At 29.9% G+C, this 24129-nt stretch overlaps 1 protein-coding gene across 1 annotated transcript; it reads left to right on the top strand.

Annotated features, from left to right (window-relative positions):
• The first annotated feature begins 599 nt into the window (after nucleotides 1-599).
• On the top strand, nucleotides 600-1940 carry LOC121114106 (serine incorporator 5). The gene has a single exon (XM_040707961.1). It carries the CDS (start codon nucleotides 600-602, stop codon nucleotides 1938-1940), a length of 1341 nt encoding a protein of 446 aa, XP_040563895.1.
• The last annotated feature ends 22189 nt before the right edge of the window (nucleotides 1941-24129 follow it).

Here is a 24129-nt window from a genome sequence, read left to right as displayed (position 1 = left end):
GCAACAATTTTGAAAATATGCAATTTTACTATTTTTTAAGTGAATTATTTCTATCAAAAGCTGTATTAAAAATGGTCTATATATCTTTGAGCAATATATAAAACTTTAAGTGCTTTTTTTCGACCTTGAATTAACATCCACAACATAATTTGAGGATATTCAATTTCACTCTATCAAATTACTTTTTTTTCTGTATTAATATGAATATTTGTCGGGTATAAGGTAAAATTTTATAATAAAAAATGAACAAACACTTACGTTAGAGTCTACTATATTTTATATGTAAATAATGATCTTGCCCCATTTAAAAAAAGTAAATTAAATATTTCCATTTCATAAGGTTTTGAAAATCTATAAATTGTCAAATAAATTAAAGTTACTTTTTCATATTAAAAAAGTCAGCCAAATTGTACATAAAAATGTTTTTGTTATTTATGTTCTGTTATATATATGTATATAGGAGAGGCTATAAATCAATTTAAATTATGTTAAAACTTTGTATGAAAACAATTTGAAATAAATTATTTGAAAGTTTATTGAGCATATAATATATTGTCATAGCATTTTATATAACCTAAATTTATTATATTTTTCAGATTATGGAACGATGTGCGAGCGCGGCATGCTGCCAGGCATTAACAAATCGAATTAAAAGTCCAAAGTGCTACTATTTCTTTCTTTTGATCCTCACATCTTCTCTCATGGGATCTATGATGTTCTCCAACACTCAGAGTAAACTCATGTCGATATTTAGAGACTTTAATGCTACGTGCATAGACTTAGAGCTTAATGACGATGATTGCCAGGAGCTGACTGGATACAGTGCTCTTTACAAGATCAGTTGTCCTGTTGCCACGTTTTTCCTTTTACTTTCAGGTTTATCCATTCGATTTCCTTGTATTCATCAGGGTTTTTGGTTCTGCAAAACGGTGCTTCTCTTCCTCACAATTCTTGCTTCCTTTCTCATACCCATAACTCATTTCCGAGAGCTGAGAGACTTTTGGATCTACTTGACCCTCACAGGAAACTGTATATACGTCTTCCTTATTCTCTACGCCATCATTGATTCCCTCAAAAGATTTCTTAAATGCTATAGAAACATTTTGGGGGAAGTTTTCGCATCTATTGGAGTCCTCATTATTTGGATCACATCCATTGTTGGACTCTTTATCCTTCATGGAAACAAGTGCTTCACTATGGCCATGATCCTCTCTGCTAATTCAGGCCTCAGTCTAATCACACTCTTTGCTGCAAGCTTTGCTCGAATGAAGGTGATGAATGAAGGAAGACTCATTGAGAGTGGGATTGTGTCTCTCTATGTCGCCTACTGGACATGGTCTTGCCTCGCCATTTCTCCAATAAGTGAGCCCGAATGGATGCATTTCAAATTTTTTTCGGGCAATCGAACATGTGGTTCTACGAGTCATAACCTGGAGAGAACATGTCTCTTCGTAACAGCGTTCATGCTTATGATTCTTACAGTCTTTTACTTCTTCCATGGCACATTGGATGACTCTAAAAGTGGCGTAGACATGGAGCACTCGCATCATCATCGGAGCTCCAACGCACGCATCGTAATTTTGAATCCAGAGAGGAGCGTGGAGAGAGACAAGGACTCTTCCCAGAATTCTTCCTTCTCACTTCCAGCATTTTACGCAGTCTTGAGTCTTGCTCTCATGTTTATGACGGCTCAGTTGACAGGATGGTCTGTTCCTGATGATATAATACATTTTGGTCGAAAGAGTTGGTACGCCGTTGGTTTTAAAATGATTGTAGCCTGGGTCATCTCTGGAATATACTTAACCTATCTCCTAGTCCCTTCTGAATTATTTCATTTCTCAAATCGAGCTTCAACGATTTCCTCTACCATTTTCCTACGATCTCCACTACTCCGACGTCAAGGACAAGACATCACCGGACCTCAAACTAGTCACATTTAGATTCATATAGTCGTTTGTGCATTTGAGAAAAAACCCTGTATCTTCCTCACTAATGTTGGTTTTTTGAATAACCTTGTTTGTGAATTTTAAATGTCCTTGGGAAAGGGGACCAGCTTGGCTGAAATTGTTCTGTTTATTAACTTTTTTTTTTTTTTGATCGTATATTCTTTTAAAAAGTAAAGAAATTACATTTTTATAAACCATTGGAACCATTTTCATTCCTCTCAATACAAGTCAAGGAAAGTAAGTTGATATTGCTTCTTTCGACACTTTCAAATTTAGTTTTGTTTTTCAATTACAAATTGTATAAATATATCCCCAAGATACTGTCATACAAATATGTTATCAATGTTACCAATATATATACACGTACAGATATACCAGTTTATATACACTATTAGGTATGTATATTATCCTAACAGTACTTTAGTTCTAAATTTAACCTAAAAATAAGTATAAATACTCAATAAAATTCCCTGTCAAATTTGTTAAAAAATTATGCTACTCTTTATTGGTACAAATTTATTAAATAATTCTGAATAAATTTTGTATTAGAAACAAACATATCAAAGTATTTTTTTTTGTAAAAAATAGTTACTTACTATTTAAAATCTACAATCTATAAGGATTACCTTTTTGAATCTCTTAGCACACATGAAACTAAAGTTGCAGCCTAGAAAAGTAAGTAAACTTCTACTTTTTCGGCCACAAAAATAATAATTCCAAGTATCTTTATCTACAATTGGTTTACCTCACTAACACAAAAATTATTACTATATTTTATAGTCAGCTATCAATATTTCTTCTTTTCTCATTTTTTTTGAAATTTGATTGGTTGAATTTGTTTTTTTCAAGCTACAAACTATTCCCTAAGAATGATTGAATAACTTGTATTATATAGTGTGGAAAAATTGGCTAACTAAAAACTAATTTTGGACCTTTGTTAGCCTTCTTTTTGGAATAAAGGTTATGTTATACAATAAAGGTAACGAATGGCTACTCACAACCTCTAATTCACGGGAATTTTGGGGAATTTCTTCGATCGATTCCAGATTTTTTTTGGTAACTCCCTATAAATGTATCGGCTCTAGCGTTTATCTCTAGTATTGTAGTTATGCTGAATCTATAATAACTAATAACATTCTACCAATTGATTATAATCTAATGAAAACTGAGGTAAGATATATAAACTCAATCAATTTAAAATTTCTTACATTATTTTTCATCCCATTCTATCCCATTGAAAGTTCTAAATATATGTAGGGTTTTATGGATTTGTGAAATCCTCCTTCTAGCAAAATTTGGAATAATTTGACCCAAAATAAAAAACACAGTAGGGCAAATACAATTGTTGTTGTAGGATTTGAATGGCTAAATGCTCAAATACAATTGGACTTGGTGAACATGTTAAAAGATTACATCGCGTCAACATGAATGAATACAAAACATCTAAGAAGAAAAACATAAGTAAATCAAAATATTTCAAACAAATAAAAACCCCTAAAAAATTTTCATGAAAAAATTGCTAGGATCTGTGATAAATTTATGGGAGTCACTCTTAAGTATTTCAACAACCTCCACTGAACCAAAATGAAGTTATTCAAGTCATGAAATTTTTTCTGATCAGTTTTGCAATAGATTAGGAGTTATTACCTTTCACGCTTTGCTATTGATACGCACAAATGTCTATTGTAAGGATCTAAAAACTTAAATATTTATCTTATTTGTGTAGATAATTTTCCTAATAATTCTACATATAATCAATATTAGCAATTGTTGGAAATCTTACAAAATTGGATACTATCATTTCATACTATTCATTAAAATTACATGATTAATATGTATTTATGAATATTTTCTTCTGGGTGTATATATAATTAATAATGTACTACAGAATACTTATATTTTAGTAATATGGATTAAAATAGCTAAAAATGACATTATTAATAAATCGATAATCATTGAAATATTCAATATTTGCATTATCCTCATCCCAAGTATTGGAAATCATTCATCTAAAATTATTCATCTCATTTTTTTTTGTAACTTGTAAAAAACATATACAGAGAATTAAAAGTTTTATCAATATCAAAATCAATGTCTGATTAAAAAATGAGACAAACTCTGATGAAAGGGACATGATTTGTATAAATAAGTATAAATTTAATGTGGCGAAAATGATTTTTTATCAAACTGAATTTTCTCTTTAACCAATTATCAGATTATGAAAGCTTGATGGATTCTGATTTATTTTATTCAATAAAATCGCCCAGTCTATTTATAGTTTCTATACGAGCCCAAAAGCACGATCAGGCCCTCTCCACTTGGTCCCTTGGCAAATCCTGGAATTTCTTATTGATCCGAATGATAAGTTTGTCTGTGGTACTCCAGAGGGATCGGTTGGTTTGTTGTTCAATCCCTCCCCACTCACAAAACTTAATCGGAATCCGATCTTCTGACCTTAAAGGCCATAAGTCTGGGAAGATGAATTCGCCAAATTGTTTTGGAGTCATATGATACTTTTTTTTCAAGGTGCGGGAGGAAGCCAAGTCCTGCTACCACATGTAAGGCCTTCCATTGGCAACCATGTCGAACCAAGGTTTCGCCTTGGTCTCTAGTACATCCAGGTAGGCACCAGTGTTGACCTTGAGACCTTGGGGGAACACATGAAGAGGAATGACGTATCCTTTAAAGTTAGTGCTTGAGACGGTTGAGAAGCTTTGGGAGTGCTTTAAGCACTTTTCCTTGGTCTTTTTTTTGTCAGGATCTGGACCTTGCTATCTTGTATAAGTAAAACCGAATGTTTCCCTGAATACAGAGTCGGATCAGCGACTCTGGTCCGGCAATTTATCTGGCAACATCCCTTATGGACGATTTGCTGTATTTTGGCCACAAGCTCCGGTGTCTGGATAAAGACACTTTGACCTCAACCTGCATTGGTTTTGCCTCAAAATCAACGTGTTTTTTTTTGCTACGAATTCGCCAATTGATTTCATTTTTTCCAATAATTCAGATTTCAACAAGCTATCTAACAAAAAAAAATCATTAAGTATCTAAGAGACCGTGCCAAAGTAGCGGCATATATAGCTTGCTCACCATATACCTACCTTATCCACGCTGTAAGGAATGAAAAAAGATTGCATACTCAATACCATGAAAAAACCTTTCAAATAGATATTTTTACGTAAGTAAAAGAATGAAAAACAAAGATACGTCGTTTACTTGAAAAAGAGTTCAGACGTAACAATTTAAGAACACTGACGAGAGAGTCATAATGCAATCGGCAAACCGCGACTACATCACATCTTCAGTCGCAAATTACTAATTAGTCATCACAATGATAAATGAATAAAAATATCAATAAGGAATACAACACTTACTTCTCCAGGGTGAATAGTCTTGCTGTAAGATGTCCAGTTTACGGTATAAACACTGATTCCGAATGATTTTGAAGGATTCTTCATCTCAGTCATCAACTTCTTTTTTTCACTCTGAGCCCGGAACAAGAAACGTATATTGTTAGAAAAAAGAGAGGAAAAATTATTAGGTACACCCTTTTTAGCTGGTTTTTGCCCTACATATATTAGCCATCCTAGTAAAAATCAACCCTGTATACTAATTTATGGCTAAAAATAATATGTAAATAATATTTAGTAACATGTATAACTAACTATACATGCAAAATGTAACGGCCATTACAAATAGTTGATTATGACAACTTAAATTTGATTATGGCCCAAATAGATTTAAAACTATAACATATACAGGCGCTAACTACAAAATTGGCGCAAAATTTAATCCATAATGCCATTAAGGTAGAAAAAATAAGAAATATATATGATATGCCGTTGAAAAGCAAGTTCATTTTGCTTGTCTGGGTGACACAAGTATTAAAGAGCTATATGAAAATCAATTAAATAAAAAAGAGCCCAGATCCAATAAAGAAGTATTTGATTTCAGATCTGCTTTGAAAACCGAATAGAGGCTGAGAAGGGCCTTGAAGATCACACATGATCCTTGAAACGTTATAAGTAAAATGTTAAAATAGGAATAGGAAGGAAATCTTATAGAATAGTTTGTTAGGGGATAAATTGAATCTCCTACCAATAGACGTTTCAAATTACGAAATAATCTCTGGCAAACTCTATCAAGGAGGAGATGCCCATAATAAAAAGGAGCCTTGTAAAGAAGGCCTACACTTCCTTCAGAAGCAAGATCAAGAAGAGGATTGAGGCCTTAGGAAATTATTTTGATTGAGTGGATGTTAAAAATCATCTATTGCTATCAGAAAATTAGCTGAAGTTCAGGATTGGTGTACTTATCCCTCTCAAACAGTTGGAGCTAATGAAGCAGAAATAAGGGATTCTCTCTACGAAAGTTCTGGAGTACCAAACCTAAAAACTTGCCATAATTCGAAAAATTAGCCCCGTTCTCTCCTATTCATCGGGATTTACATATTTATATATTTATACATATAGTTATAGTTTATAGCAAAGTAGAATGAACACCAGATGACAAAATATGACGATATTTTTGACTTAGGCATTGATATAAGTTATACGATATATCTTTTGTATGAATTGTATTTCCTTCTGACTTTGATTCACTAGTATTAAAAGTTTATAGTTACGTAGATAACGAAATATATTAATTTTAATCAAGACAGAAGCTATTAGTTTTTGAGCATCTTGATTCCTATCCATTTTGTAGTCATAAATGTACACATACAAGTATATAGATCTCCAGAAAAAAGATAATATAATCAACTCAGAGTTATCAAGAGCACTTATCAAATAATAGAATCTTTCAGATGTTTGTCCATTTCATGTGAACATAAAGAATGGGTCATATTTTCCATTGTTTTAAAAAAAAAAGTTAATTCTTGTTAGAAATGAGTAATGAAAGCGCTTCCTCCAAATAGAGACTAACTCAGTGGTATTGTAATTTAACGAAAAAGCTTAGAAATTATATTTAAACCTGTTCAATTTATATATATGTTGTAGACAAGTTGTAAATTGTATAAGCAATTTGCATTAGTTGTAACTAAAAATGAGTTGAATAATTTAAAATGAATATTTTAGATTACTTGTAATGAGGATTGTGCAACGTTCCTCGGATGGTCGATATATTTAGGATGCAATTTTTGACTTTTTTTAATTAAAATTGGAAATTGATAATTGTATTTTGTAACACAATACAATTCAAATGCCCCCAGTTATATTTATTCTTTATTCAGACTGGTGACCCAAAACTTGCAGTAGTATAACTAAATTACGAATAACGTGATTTTTATGGAATCAAGAAAAAATAACCAAAAACTAATTTAAGGTATATTTAACTTTTCGTTATTCAATATGTCCTTCTGTAGAAGGAATAAAACAGCCTTAACACGCCGGCAAACAGATTGGCAGCTCTTGCTGATGATGGCCGTGTCAGTGGTCTACTACACTGTCATTTTGACAGCTGTGAGCAAATCCAAATTGGGATGAGAGGTGGGTATATATTCCAAAACACGCAAAACAGCAAAAGTTAGGGGGTTAAGGTAAGGGTATTAGGAGGACCACGTGGGGGCAGGTTAGAAGCCTGCCCTATTATTGCTGTAGTAGCTTTGGTTAATTTTGGATGTATGGGAATGTAATGGAATTCCTGATTTTATAGGCAGTAATTTTCATAAGAGGATTATAACATCAATTAATAGTTGTTATTTAAAATGGCTAATGATATAATGAACTAAAGACGAATGAGAAGAAGAATTGATAACTTGTACAATCTGTTTATACAAGTTACAACTCGTACAAAATATACAAATGTAGTTAATTATCTTTTCATGCCCATATGATTACCTATAAATCTTGTAGACTATTATCAAAAATATCACATTTTACATTGAAATTTGTATAATAATAAGACTTCCAATATATATTCTTTGAAAATAAAAAAAATATAATTTAAAATTGTTATCAAAGATTATTTTGATTGTAAAATTATTATTATCTTAAATATTTTGTCAAATATGGTTTACAGATTTAATAGTATTCCGCCAAATATTTTTCACTTTCTTGGATATCTAAATAACATATCACATGAAATACTAAACTTCCCATAAGGTGTATCTAAAATAGCATAATTAATCATGGTGCAAAGTTTAAATACATTTATGTATGTATTTGTTATCCTGAAGTTGCCATCTTGAAGGAAAATAGTCGCAAAATGAGCTATCTGATCTGAACTCTTTTTTTTTCTTCATCTTAAATAGACGGGATGCCTATATAAGTATTACTTACATAGTTATAAGAAAATGCAATGATTAAATACTTAAATTCGTTTCATATTTCTACTTTCAACAAGGATGCCAAAGAATATATCTCTATTTTGTTATTTAAATATGAATTATAATTTGAAGGTAAAATTTTTATTCTAGCCAAGGGGTAAGGGACAAGCCTTGGGTTTGATAGGATTCTTAAAAAGTGATTCGTCCGTGCTTTTAATTAAATAAAGCGCAATTGTATGTCAGATGTACATTTCCCTAATCCTACACTTGGTCCTTATTTGTGCTTTGAATGTTGATTGTTTGAATTCGAATTAAACCTTGTTAAGCTGTTAAAAATTTCCAACTATTAAATGAAGTTTATAAGTCAAAATTTAAAAGTTTTGTTTTTATCCCACTTGTCTCTAAGTTTAAAAATGTCGGAGAAATAGCAACAAAAGGCAGCGCGTGTGTGATCTCCTTCACCTAGTGTCATTAGCAAGAAGGCTGAAGAGACTATTGGCATCTCTCCCCGTACAGTCTACAACATCAAAGAGTCAACTACAGTCCCATACAATCAAGAATAACCCAAACTTTTGATTCAACTGAAATGTTACCCACTGGTTGCCATTCCATGGTCTATGATTATATGACGAAATTAAAGCTGACTAGATGCACTTTTCCACACCAAGGCGATTTTGTTCGTATTGTAAGTTTTTCCTGTATGATAAGCTTTATACAATCCTGCTTTGTTTTTTATAGCTTTATATTGATATTGAAATTGGATTTTTTTCCTCTCATATATTTCATGTACAGGTGTAAGTCATACATATAAGAAACTCCCCACCCTAATGCGGAATCTTATTGAGCTCAATACATATGTATGTATACATACACGTATGAATAATAATTCGTTTCAAAAGCTGAATATTATTACTTATATTTATTTCCCCATAATTGAAGTAGTATACAGAATATATGTATTTTTTGAGAAAGAAGCTTCTTTCATGCTCGAGTTTTATTTACACATATGAAAATACAATGAACAATGGAAGTTACTTACTACATGCTTCTGTTTGTACATTATAAGTCTTTATTTTTTTGTAATATTAAAGAGAAGCTAACAAAAAAATACAGCTTCTTCCAAGAATTTCAATATAACTTGAAGTAAAAAACGAGTGGAAATTATATAAATATGTTAAGTGTAAAAGAATCAATAATTATTTTTGTCAAAAAAAAAAGACTTGATTTATATGTATAAAAAGACATGCATAGAGTAGTAGATTCTAAACACTGAATCTGAAAAATGAAGCAGTAGCCCTTACAATTTAAATATGTTTTGGAAAGAGAACAGTGCAACTGTCATTATGTTTTTTCAAATAGCTAAAGTAGCTGTAAGAGTTAACAATTCAATAAAATAACACTCCGTTATTTGCAAAGACATAGGCAGAAACTTTGAACTCCGATATCGATTATAAATTTTAATCCGAGTTCAACAAGAACATCCAATAGACGCTAAACATATGAATGGGACCTTGCGTCATTACGGTATCAATTATATGTTACATTTTTTTTAAGTCATGAAGAGGAACAATTTGCTTTTGTCAGGCGAAATAAAAAACAAATATCACGTTTTGCTTTTGTCAAACAAAAAAATCCCATCGTCCAGGCTTGTCTGACGAAATTATAAATCACAATGAATACGTTATGACTACTTATTTCCAATACACTTATGAGTTGGTTCCAGAGCCCCTGAGATTTATCCTCTAATATAAACAAGTAATAATGATGACATTTATATATTCTTGCTCATTTTCAACCTGAATTAAAGCTCATACAAATTTGTCTTTTGTTGGATTAGATTTTGCTTAATATTTTTTATCTAGTACCGTCAATATGGCGTTCAAAGGAGAGGTAAGGGTTAATTGCAATTATCTCTCATTCTTCCATAACGGCATACCAAATAATCTTGATATTTCTCATGACTACTGTATACAGGTACATATGTTTAAAAATAATATGAACCATTGCTTAAGGATCAATATTATTTTTAAATAAACACCCTTTTAAGCGACTTTAACAGACGTGTTTATAAATTCTTTAAAAATTTGAAAATGGATCCATATTTTATACATCCATTCGATTGGGATTTACATGACAAGCTAAATTGAACTTATGGACAACTGAGGATCCTTCCAATATTTCCACCATTTACTCTTATAGTAAAATCAACTAACTCCATGTGATTGTAGCTTGGTTCTTATAACTTAAATAGGGGAACATAAAGCCAGTTGGCGCTCGCGGTAAGTTTGTATTTTCCCTTTCAACAAGTTTTAGGAGCTTCAATCAGCACTTTCGTTGATTAACTACTTATTAGTGTTATATTAGCTACGACTTTATGAGATTACTTATCCTGAGCTGTGGCACATTTTCTAAATTTGCTCTAACAACATAATATGTAAAAATATATAATCCTTATGAGTTATTTTTCCTCTGGAAGTAAAGTACCAACTAAATTTTTTTATTTGATTAAAAAATAACCATTTGATGTTAAATTAATTCTTAAACGGAGTTACTCAGCTAAATATTTAGTGGTATTCTAGCGTTTAAAGTCAAAGAATAGGTGAAGGCAAGATAGTACACTCTAGTTGAGTAATAAAAAACAAGTTTAAAAGCCTCCAAAGAAAAATTAAATAAAATCCGTAAACTCAAATAAAAATTTGTGATAAAAGATATATTGAATAATTATTTATTTATATATTTTTTAAATATCTTTTTTAATATATAGGGTGGGGACCCAAAAAAATGTAGTAGCATTAATCAATTACAAAAAATGTGATTTTTATTGAATCAAGTTCAGACAACTCAAACCTAATTCGTGATATGTTTAAATATTATAACTATCCATATTTTATATTTAATATGTTCTCCTTCATAAGCAATAGCACCCTCATATGCCGGCAAACATATAGGCAGCTCTTGTCAATGAAGTTAATGTTCATGGCTTACCAGCTTGGAGCGAATCCATAATCTGATGAGAGTTGCGGCATATATTTTTCTCCAAAACGTCTGAAATTGCAAAATTAAGACGATTGAGGTCAGTTATAAAGGAGGGCCACATGGAAGCAGACCAGAAGTAAATCCTATTACTACATTCTCCATCAACGAGCCATATTGACTCATAAATTTTCAACATTAAAATTGGTATTACAAATAAAGTACTTTTGTTATTGTTATGAAATTGATGCTAAAAGTTTTATATTATTTTGAATTTTCCCCAAAAACATCTTCGATCCTTACACTATTTGTACAACCTTATTCATAGGGAAAAAAGTGTGCCAACTAGCACCGCTCTCCTTCTACTATTGCACTTATCTATTTAATTTGAGTTATTTATTTACAATCTATAAATATCTAAACTCTTAAAACCCTGTTTTTCAAGTGAATAGATGTATTTTTAGATTAATTCCCCCCTACAGTACATACAAAAATAAACAAACACTATTCACATGAGAATCAAATTGTTTTATCACAATTAACTTTTATTTTAATAAAAACAACAAACATATTAGTTTTTATTAATATATTTGTTTTTTTACATTCTCTTCAAACTTAGTAACCTACTTTTTGTTATTAAGTATAAGATGTATGTTTATACTTACTTAATGTAGTATTAACTTGTACCTACAACATACAAACATATTCTTAAAGAATGTCAAACTAACTCTTAAGTAGTTTTAGCTAAATTTTTTTGTATTTTCTTATCAAAATGATATAATAATTATTATAAATTGAGGAAAACTATGTTTAATAAAAAAATAATAATATCGAAAATGTTACAATGATATATCCTCACATTAACATTTGTGGATTTTACGCCAGTGGGTTTCAAATAGTAGTATTGATGCAAATAGGGGGATTCTTATAATCCTAGAGAGGTCTTCACCATTGTTTTCATCTTGACCAAATTAAAAACGAAGCTCCTAGAACACTTAACGATGTCCGTAATCTTCATCACATCAACTCCAGCATCTAGGGGATCTTAGATGTGCTACCTCTTTGCTTGTTACTTGCTCATAATGATGGAATGACTAAATGATTGATATATTTTGTATATGTAAAAAAGACGGTGAAAAAAGAAAAAAAATTACAAAACCTTTTCATACTAATAACAAAATAAACATTAATTAACAGTCCACGTTTCGTTGTTCTACCCTGTACATTTTTTAGTTACATATTTAGTAGTATATTTTTTTACTTTTAAAATATAAATAATTTCAATGCATTAACAAATTATTGTTAGAGTTTTTTTCGTATCAAGTAGAAATCAAAGATTCCGATAGTTTATGTACTAGGTACATCAAAGAACGGATTTGTACTAACAATTCATAAATTACGTCTTTAATATAGAAAAATAATATGAGCCTCTTATAATACATAAATAATGACAAATAAATGGCAAAAATAGTAACAAAAGAAAAAATCCGAAAATGTAATTACAATTCTTTTAATATCAAACGTTTAATTACGAATTTTCATCACGAACAAATTGATAACGATCCTTCTTTTTGTTTTTTTAATACATATACCAAAAATTTAAAATTCATTCCATGGTACTTGCTATGATTACTTCATTTATACAAAAAATATTGGTAATGGTTCACTAATCCTCACTCATTTATATATCATGATATATGTATATATACTCGTGTAAATATGTCGATTTTCACAAAACCTCTTACAACTACTTTGAAGAATACAAGTACCATAACTTTGACAAGAAATCCAATTATTTGATTTTCAAATCATTCTTGCACAAAAAGAATACCAAAAAAAGGCAATTAAATCAAGGAACTTAATTTTTTTTACTTAAGTTGGATTTTAATATAATAGGATAGTGCCTAGATCTAGGTTTTGTTTAACATAATTAAGCTATATATTATATATATAGGTTCGGGATATTAAATCCGGGAAATTTAAGGAAATTACAATTAAAAAAAAAAAGTAATTCACAAATCTGACATAGAAGGGGCTGTAGCGAAGTCAATCACTCAAACCAATCACCTCCAATTTCAATCACAGCATCCAACCTGCCCTTAATCCGGTGGAGGCCTTATTGAGGAACTCCACTTCCATGTTATACACTACCACGTGAATTGAAGCCCCCAAGGAGTCCACAGTGTTATATGCACGTTTATTGTACTCTCTCTGTGACACCCAACACTTAGTAGTCCAAAGGATTAAGATTCAACGAGCTAGGTAGCCACATTTTCTATTTTCAAAACATGAAGGTGTTAAAAAGGTTGTTTTTTCCTTTAAAAAAATCTGGTACCAATTAGCAGATTTGGACAAATTGCACCAGTTTAAAATTCTAGCAGGAGATCGGATCGTATTCTTAGCCAACTCAGGATATGTAGGTTGAAGTGGCCTAAGCTCAACTATGGAGGGTTTAATAATATATTTAATCAGAGAAGCAAAACCCATAGGGTTACGGGTATATTATGAACATTGACAGATGTTCATAATGATTCCTAAGTAGCTAAAATGTGAGCTGATAATTAGGGATGTAAAAACTCTAGAAATCTTTGTGAACATACATTTAAAATAAGTTATTTTATTAATTATTTCTCCTTATTTTGAAATTCAAATGTATTGACACTAATGCTTCAAAACAAAATGATGAGTAGTCTGAGTCGATTTTTTGTCGTACTGATATATTTTTCCCACGTACGATCTCGCCCTCTATGCTATCACATTTGACGTCACTTTAAGATTTTTTGTTATTACTTATGTTATTTTTCAAAATTAAGTATCCCTGTTTTCACTACTCAAACGTATTAGTGTGCAAGGATCACTTTAGTTTTTATAGTTATCTCTGTCAGCAGATATGTCATTTATTAAAATTACCAACAAATTTTATTTTTTCTGTTTACACTTTCCTAGGATTTAGACAATTTTCAGATCTCTAGTCATAGATCACACATTTTCAATACAAAGTTTTGTAACCATGAGCTTGACTGTCATTTTGAGCAGTGGAGTGACACTTGACTTCCATATTCCATTTTTGACTTCGGATGGAGTGAATGATTGCAATTTAAAGTTATTAAACTAAATAAATGCATGGCTTTGAGTAAAAATGTATATTTAGTGTTAGTTATATATTTATAGTCATATAGTGTTTATAATACACCCGGAACTCTTCTTCAATACGGCCTCTTATAAGTTAAACTTTTTAATTCTCCTTTATAGACAATAAAACATAAAACGGCTATAAATCATGAGTAACATTTAAGTACGAAGCATTTTATTGCACTTCACTATACTTCAATTAAACTGAGTTTTTCTTTTGTTAATTTCATATAATGAAATATAATTAGTTCAAAAAAACCTAGAATTATAACGTTACATAAATAATAAATCAAAGCATTATTTATCTCTTTTAAAATTTAATTACTATGTTTGGAAAACAGTTTGGTTGAAAAATTGTTTTGTCAAAAAAATATTTTTTTGTACTTTGTCTATCGATGGGACAAAGCCTAACTATCCAATTTACAACACATTTTGCTAAAGCAACATAAAACTACCTTCTATAACATATATCTAAATATAAAAGTTTTACCCAATCTCCCCTATTTCGTTACTCATATTAAAAAAATATTTTGATTAATAATTTTTTTATTTAAACTAAATAAAAATTATCGATCTCTATGATAATACAATATTAAATTGTTCTAGATTGATATCAAAACTATATAAAATCACGCAACCTTTTAACTAATTCTACAATTCTGTAAAATTATTTTAATAATAGATTCTTATTTTTACTATTTCTTTTGTTCTAAATTCCTCAAAATTAGAATCCTACTCTAAGATGTCACCTGCTCTAAACGGTTGCTGTTTTCTCCGCCTTACAGTTTACAGATTTGACTCTACTTTTAAAATGCACAAAATTCATTCAACTTTTCAATTTTTACAATTTAATTATCAACAAATGTATTCTTTTATCAATAAGGTATCTTTCTTTCATTTTGAAAGGACAAAGGGCTAAGCCGCCTGACCCTATGTAAGACTTGTGCCATAAAAAAACAAAATTTTAGCTGTTAATTTGTAGCTAATTTATGTATAGAACTTTTTAATACATTTTTTTGCATCTTGTATACCATGAATAGAGAATGAGGGAGACTCAAAAGATTTTAGTGTCTGATTACAAATTAGCCTTTATGAACATTTTTCGCGATACCTGTGGTCGGATCTATAAACGATCTTTCTTATATTTTGCAAGTTGATGCATTTTCTATTTTTTTATATGTAAAAACCATATTTTAAATAAATATGATAATGGGTAAGTAAAACATAAAGCACTAAAATAAAACAAAAAGAATGCCAAACTGTGCTTAATTTGCAGAAAAAGTTATGGATTTTGGCCAATGCATTTTTTTCGGATTTATAATAATTATTATTACACACTTGATTACTCGTTTTCTCATTCCATTGATGAGATATTTCCAATCGTTTTATGCACTCCATCACTACATATTTAAGATAAGTTTATGAACAATACTGATGAAACTCATTTAAGAAACAACATCTTAAATCGTCTACTTTGCAAATTTTGTTATATAAGGAAGACTCGGATAGTTGCAACACTTTTGGGTCAATTAATCGGAGCTGTTTTGACTCAAGCATACCAAGACTTGAAATAATAATAACTTAGGGTTGATATTATCTGAATTAATATAAAGATGATACAAATTAGTGTTGTGTCAGTCCTTATTTAAGAAAAAAGACTACAGTCCCTTACAGTTCAGTCCTATATATCAGTACTAAAACTTACAAAAACTGGTCGTTTATGACGTCAATCTAATTTATTTCTTCTTTTTTAATCATTGTTGGTACTGTCGGTCCAAAGGACCGAAGGTCTTAAAAACCGGTCCCAAGGACTAATAGTACCAGTCTTAAGACAAGATTGCAATACTACAAGTCGGCACTTTTTACATAAATTACATTGGAAGACAATCTATCAAATATAAACTGTCCTCGAAGCCAGGGATGTCTACAACAGTTAAAAAATCGACTATACAATAAATTTTGAGAAATATATAGCTAGTCCTTTAAATTTTTCGAATCATCAACATTCAATATATCGTAGCAGACTAAGATAAAATCCGATTTATATTATTAATCACTGATGGATATTGTACAGTGTGTCCCATTGAATCGTCATTGAAACTTTAGCAGGATTTCATTGACTTAATAAATAATTTGAAATTTTTTTTACATTAATATAAACTGGTAAAACAATAAAAAGAAACACTTTTTGTAAAAAAAATTATTCATAAGATCAAAGACAACTGGCATGGAGGCCAAAATATATTTAGTGTCGGCTCTTCTTAAAGTTAGAATGAGTTATGAAAATTATTTACTTTTTTCTTAATAATTTGATTTATATTATATAATTGTTATGTTGAGTTTGTAGCTATAGCCTTTCAATTTTTGAAGAAATGGCCCTGTTGCAATCTGTACCGGTCCACCTTACATTAATGTGCATACGGTGTAAAATTTCAATGTAATTATTGTATATACATACATATATATATATTTTTAAAGAATATAATATTTCACGCCGAAGAATAATAGTCATTTTTTTATGGGAAATAATATTCACGAATTATAAGGGGAGTTATTCAACTTAACCTCTATGCACAAAATGGTATACACATCCATAAACGTTTCTTAGAGTAAAAAGTAATTAAAGAAATTGTTAGTTAAGGTAAGGGATATAGATGTTTGAGAAGAAAAAAAAACACGAAAAAGCTTCAGCCGTTAGATGTCGTATACATGAAAATAGCATAGTCAATCATAAACTAGTATGATTTTCTACTATACAATAAGTATAATATTTAGATACATGAATATCACATCATTACTTATATTTCATCAAGTAATTTTTCATCCAAAAAGAACAAAATTGTTAGTTTTTGTTTGTAATTAATGTCATTTCATTGTTAGAAATTGTTCACAGCGTGACAAGAGATAATTCTAATTTGACCAATCCACGTTCAGAACACTGCTTATAAAAAAAGATCAGAAACTGGGATAGCTTACAACAAAATACATAGTAAATTTTTTTGTTAGCGAGGTACCACCGTGCTGTAACATGTGTTTAGCTTTATTGTATATCACAATCTTTCCTCTAAAAAGTGCAATAAAAATCCTGAGAATCACAAAGTAGAAAAACAAATGAGTCAATCATACCAATGGATCTCTCTTCCTTAAATATCATAGTAATCAAATAATGAATAAACTGAGGCAATGCCGCCCTTTTATTCCAAATACTAAGTACAAAGAATATTCAAGACTGAAAAACAAAGTATAAGTAAAAAAACCTTCATGAACTCCCAGTGTAATTGAAGATCACTCTAATTTCTACCTATTTCCTTCATTATAAAATTGGGCAATTACCAAATATGCTCAAACTGACTATAGTTGCTCTAGTTGAAATCCAAATTTGTGTACGATTACTTTACCGATATCAAAGCTTGACAAAGAAAAGATCATAAAACTTCTTTCGATACAATTTTAATACGATTAACATAACATTATTTAATCTTTCGATATTTTAACCATAGTTCATAGTACATATATGTATAAGAGCCTAGATGCTTTTTTTCTTTTAAAATTGGATAGGTGTCTGTAAAATTCAGAAGTTGAAATTTCTCAGGATATATATTTGAAATGTGTATATTATGAAATCATATTTGTTGGAAACTCAAACCTTTTATTAAATTATTCAAACACGTAGCAAGATACAAATAATTACAATTAATAGGAACTACACTTTGAAGAACCAATGCTAATACCTCCAAATATGGGCTTCTAGATCTGTCCCCCGCCCCCGTTTATATGGGTTTTACTTTTATACCTCTTTCTTTAGAAAGTTTTCTGTAGTGGTGTAAATCGTGTGAATTTTTTTATTTTGGTTTTTCATTTTTAAATTGGTTATCTGAAGAATTAATTTCCAGTTCCTTAGCAGTTGTCATTATTATTTAAATGTATGCAATGATATTCAAAACCTGATTGAACATTCATGGTTGCTCATAAAAGACGGAGATCAATCCCTAAGATTTATTTCGGAGTTATAACTATAAGTCCTTGTTGAACTCAGAGTAGAATTGGAAATTAAATCGGAGTAATTTTTGTCAATGTCCTTGTTTATTTCTTTCTTCCCCCTCCTGCCTTGTCACAGCTGATTGTAGCTGATTTCATGCATAAAATTTCTCAAATTGTCAGGGTTAATATGTTGATTTTTGGTTTCTATTTTTTTAATATGCCTTTATACACACGATTTTCATCACCAGAATGTGATTATTTGACTTAGTATTTATTGAACCATCAAAGATGGACACCAAGTAAATAGAATATACGCCATTTTATATGAATTTTCTTCAATAAAGACGAAACTGTAAGTTAGGTGGCTGACAATATAAATAGTTTTACTGGTCCTGATACTAGAACAGCCAATCATGGCTAATTTTGGTCTCGTCTATTTCGTTCCTGTAATTTTGGTGTCAAAGATGAAAGGTCAATTATCAAAAATATGATAATATTATCTAGTCCAATCGTCATGAAAGCATTATTTGATTACCAAGAAGATAAATATTAATGAAAAAAAAATCCATTCAATGTAATGGATTTCTTTTTACTAAATCTAATATATAATGTTTTTGTGTTCGTAAATTTGTAGAATATAATATTAGACTGAATAAAAAATAAAAATAGACTGTGTTTCATTTAATATCTACCGGTGGAAACAGAGTCTCAATATAAAGATTGATTGGGACCAATAGAGGAAGTCTGTAGGGCAAATGATCATATTTAAAATAAGGAACCAGTAATGGTTTAAAACACAGTGGACGTTATACTTAGTGTTAAGATTAAAAGGTTTCTTGGAACACAAAAGAATATGTTTTTACAACAGTTAAAAGTATTTCATTTATTAATAAAATCTACCCATTTCCAAAAATAGCACTCATAATAAAAAAAGAAAAAAAAAAGAAACAAAATATCATTATTCATGAATTGTTTCATTTACATTTATGGAATAAAGGTTTAAAAATATAAGATCATTACCTATAAAGGTTTTTTTCTTCTGCATTTGATGTTGCTTGTAACACGTTCAAGTGACTTGTACGAGTACAAACGCACCTAATGGATATATTTTTCTTATACCTACATAAGAATTTGACATAAACAAATGTTTTCAATGTGTCAATACAATATAAACAAATATAGAAAATACATTTAAATAAAAAGTTGAATAAAGGGTGAGGAAATAAATCGTGCAATGCTTCTGTTAAGGAATGGAATCTGTAGACTTATTTGTATTACCAGATGAGGAGGAGGTTAACCTAGTTCCTTGCCCTCATTGTTTATTTGACTAGGGGAGATATATCTTTGTTTGGATAAGTACAGTATAAAATTCTTTCTGTCTCCCCTGAAGTTTTTTATACTATAACACCTAGTTGATACAAAATCAACTGTTTGGTTATTTTTTTCAAAACTGATCTGGACCGATATTTTGGTTCGTAAGCGGTCTAAAATCGAGGAACAATATTTTGTGGAATCAATCTAGACCAAGTTTTACGAAGAAATCGATCCACACCGAAATTGGACCAAATTAATTTGGTTTTACAAAAATAATATTGGTCTAATACCGGTCCAGGATTTCCAGAACTAAAATACAAGACTAGTTTCTACCTCATATAGCACGTACTTCACATATTAGAAGGCTGGGGTCTTTTAACACTTTTTCCATTCATCTGTTCATTTCGAAAAAGTTTCCATTCAGCGCTCATTTAAAGACTTCTTCTAGTTCATTAAAAAAAATAAAAAATAAGGACCACTTGATCAATTTTGGTCAAATTAAAGGTTGTACAAGAAAATTCGTGTAAACATGCTTATTTTGCAGTAATACATCACATATCTCATTTTTTATTTTTTTTAGATAATTTACCTTGTGAATTCAATTTAATTAGTAAATTTATGGAGATTCCGTAGTCAGTTAGTTATAGAGCAATTCATGATACCTTTAACATCCCTAGTTGACAAAAAGAGTATTTTATATGGTAATTAAATTAAATCTTTTATTTTTATTTAAGTTTTGGGGTTAAAAATGAATGACTAAATTTTACCAAGTTCAGGCGGTAAAAAATTAATGAAAAGTACAGACAGTTCAAATTAGCTACTCCATATCCAAGTTTGCTAATTAGCCATCAGAATAATTAATTTTTTGTATTGAAAATAAAATATACAGGAATTATAAAAAATTTAAGATTTTGAGAGGTTGGTTATAAATTGTTACTTAAAATAACTAAGTTACTGTTCCAACACTTAATTTAATAAAATTAAAGTATGATTTTCTTCATTTTACTAACATTGAATTAGACAAACATTTTTGTTTGCAACACTATATGGTCCATGGGTAGGAAAATTGCATTTTTTTGTTTAATGATTCAAGACAATAATAATATGGCTGAAATGAAAATTTGTCAAATTGTTGTAAACAAAGATTTGAAAGCAAAATAACATCACAGTGTACAAGCTAAAAAAATAAATCAACATAATTTCCATATAAAAAGACATGAACAATAATAATTCTTCAAGTTTCGTTCAATAGTTTGGAGAATAGAAATACCAAGAACAGAAACGAAGTAACTTGTTTTTTTCCCATAAAAACAATGATATTCTTTTCTCTGCTTCATTAATTCTATATTATGATTCTTCCGGATACAAAATTGCATTGATGGTTAATGTCAGCATCTTGAAATTTTGTCTAATGATAGATGAAACATTTTAGTATGTGGGAAAATTTCAAAAACTTCCCACTCCTTCATCAGGAAAAATATTAGAATTGTTGTTAACATACCTATACATAACATTTGTGATTAGTACCTTTCTTTATTTTGCTTTGAAGTATGAAATGTCCAATACTCTCTACAATCAAATTATTGTTAATGTGTTTGCTCAAGTCAGCACCTGTTATCCTTTTTCTATGGGAGAACTTCAATACTTCTTTAGCTGAAATAAAGCATATTTTTAGAAAAATTCCTTTCCAATGCCACCTACATATTTTGGAGCTATCTGTCATGACTTCCTTGTCTATTAACATTTTACTCCTACAAAATATATTCAATATATTGGATGATTTCGTTTTTACATGTACGTCAGTAGACAATCTTATATTTAATGTATCAAAAGTAAAATAGTTACATCGGGACATTATTAAGAATAAGTCAATACTTTAGGTTTGTGCAGACAACTTGAAATGAAGTTTAAAATTTCTTTTACTAATTGAGAAGATTGGTGAAAATGTCATGTATATTTTTAATACAGAGTGCATTCATTTGAGCAATATAGTAAACATTAATAGCTTTAGTTTCTCCTCCTAGACATCTTCCAGATGATTTTAAGCACCTCTCTAGTGAGTGATGGTGTTTAATAATGACGTTATTAATTTTATAATACTTATTAAATAAAAATGCCGCGGAGAAGAATGCCACAAACTCACCCAAATAAATACGTGCTCAAATGCATGTTGTCAACTTACTAAAAAAATATATCACTTAAATGAACAGACACACTTTATTTCTAACTTTTTATCATGATGAAATGAAACAGAAGTGAACTGACCATAATTCCGATTCAATCAGATTTATATAATCTCAAAATTTGCATTTATCTAGACATTTTATATGATCACAATTTCATGAAACCATACGACATTGTCGTGGTCAGCAGTGTTGATGACCTAAATTGCCAATTAGAACATTTGAAAAAGAGTCGTATAGATCTTTGTCTCGCATTAAAAGGGATTCTCCTCCAAATAATACTTCATTTATGTACATATGTAGAGATAAATTAAATTACTTTATGTCATTGATATTTTGAAGCTCATTGTAAAAAAATCATTTACAAAAACAAGATATGACTTGTAACAAAAACCTTCATTGCTCATTTGGAATATTTTCTAGCCATCAATCATAATAAATAACGATTAATTAGAAATAAGTAATATCTTTGAAGAAATAATATAAGTAGGGAGGAGGAAGAACTGATTGATGACACCTCCAATTTCACTTTATATCACATGCTTTTAATTAAATGATTACTAGGTTTTGATTTGTAATTAACACCTTACACAAATTATATACAAAATAAATTCATTGTGTTACTTATATATGTATATATGCTTAGAGCTTTTCACTTCTCAGGAAATTGTTATTCGGTATGATCCCGGATAATCCCTGTTCTCTTATTGTGAAATGGAGTTGCCTCAATTAGGTACAAGTAACTATTTGAATCGTTCATTTAATTAATCTAACCTAAGAAATATTCTGAAGTCAATTTACCTGTTTTCTATGAATTTCCTTCTCCAGGATACGAATAAGAATATAAATAACAGACATTGATTTCAAGAGAATAATTTCTACCAAGCATGTCGTTTCACAATTTTTTTTATTTCGATTCCTCGTGAAATTCCGTGACAAAAATTTGCAATTTTATTAATTTCCCTTAAACCTAGTCATGTTTGGGATTCTTGCATAATGTTTTATATTGGTGTCCATCACATCAAGTGCTTTAGTTTGATATCAAACATCAAACATGACAGATTGTCCCACCGAATCGTGTATGAAACTTTGGAGAGATTTCATTTACTTATAAAATATTTTGTCAATTTTTTCCATAATATCAACTCGTAGAACAATAGAAAAAACAATTATTGTCCAACAAATTTCTTGATCATACCAAGGACAACTGAGATGGAGGCCATACGAAATAGTTTGTCAGAACTTCTTGGTGCAGTAATGAGTTATGGCAAGATCTTTTGCTCCATTGGTCCCATTACTAAGATAAAAAAAAATGAAAGAAATAACTGTTCCACCTCCAAAATTAATATGGATACCCTATAGAAATCTATGGAGAAGGAATGGGATTATACGTCGGAGGAATACGCGAAGAAGCCTAGGATCCAGAGCATCGTGGAAACCAATGGTGGGCACTTTGAGATTTAATCGTTTACATAAATTAAAATAATACACTCTAATTGAATTTATACCTTTACTTTTGAGAATCTCTATAAAGTTAAAAAAATCGATCGGAATTTGCAGGGACATACTGTAGGCTTTTGGGAAAAAATAAGGAAGTTAAGGATTTGTATGTTATGGCCGCGAGTACATAAAAATATATAACTTATCGGTGATTAAGGAGGATTACCTCCGATTTTATTATGTTTTTGCATCCGTGTTTCTATTACAGAGATAATAGGTATGGCAATCAAAGAACACAATAGCGTTTGATACAGCCTAACTCAATACAATGTCTACACCATAACTTATAATTTAATATAATTATTCCCTCATACAAAATATATATATATGCACTCCATCAAATTTAAATACTTATAAATGGTTAAAATATTATTTATAAACACATGTTAATAACATGTGTATAGGTATTAGGTACATAGATATTATGCATTTCGTATCTTGGGCTGTCATCACTCATTTCTATCAGATAATACTTAACTGATTAACAAGAAATGGCCCCATTGCAATCATTTACATACATATTATTACAACAAAATTAGGGGGTTTGAGTTATTTTTAAATAGTAATTAATATTAATGTGAAAAATTAGAAGGAATTGTTCATTATTACTAAAAAAAACATTGCCGTAATCATAGTTTGGTTATGGGAGGGCTTATTGGAGTAACAATGGATGACTCACCATTTGACCTCGTAAATTCTTTTTATTTTTGTTGTGAGAAAAGGTAATATTGTAGATATTATTTAATATTGCACATGCAACTTCATCAAAACTGATGGACCCCAATATTTAGCATAAAATATTGAATGTTTATCGAAATTTTCATTAGAAATAAAA

The sequence above is a fragment of the Lepeophtheirus salmonis genome, chromosome 3, assembly GCF_016086655.4.
Source record: "Lepeophtheirus salmonis chromosome 3, UVic_Lsal_1.4, whole genome shotgun sequence".
NCBI classification, from domain to species: Eukaryota; Metazoa; Arthropoda; class Copepoda; order Siphonostomatoida; family Caligidae; genus Lepeophtheirus; species Lepeophtheirus salmonis.
Note: the sequence above shows the minus strand (reverse complement) of the source record. Positions and strands in the feature narration are given on the sequence as shown.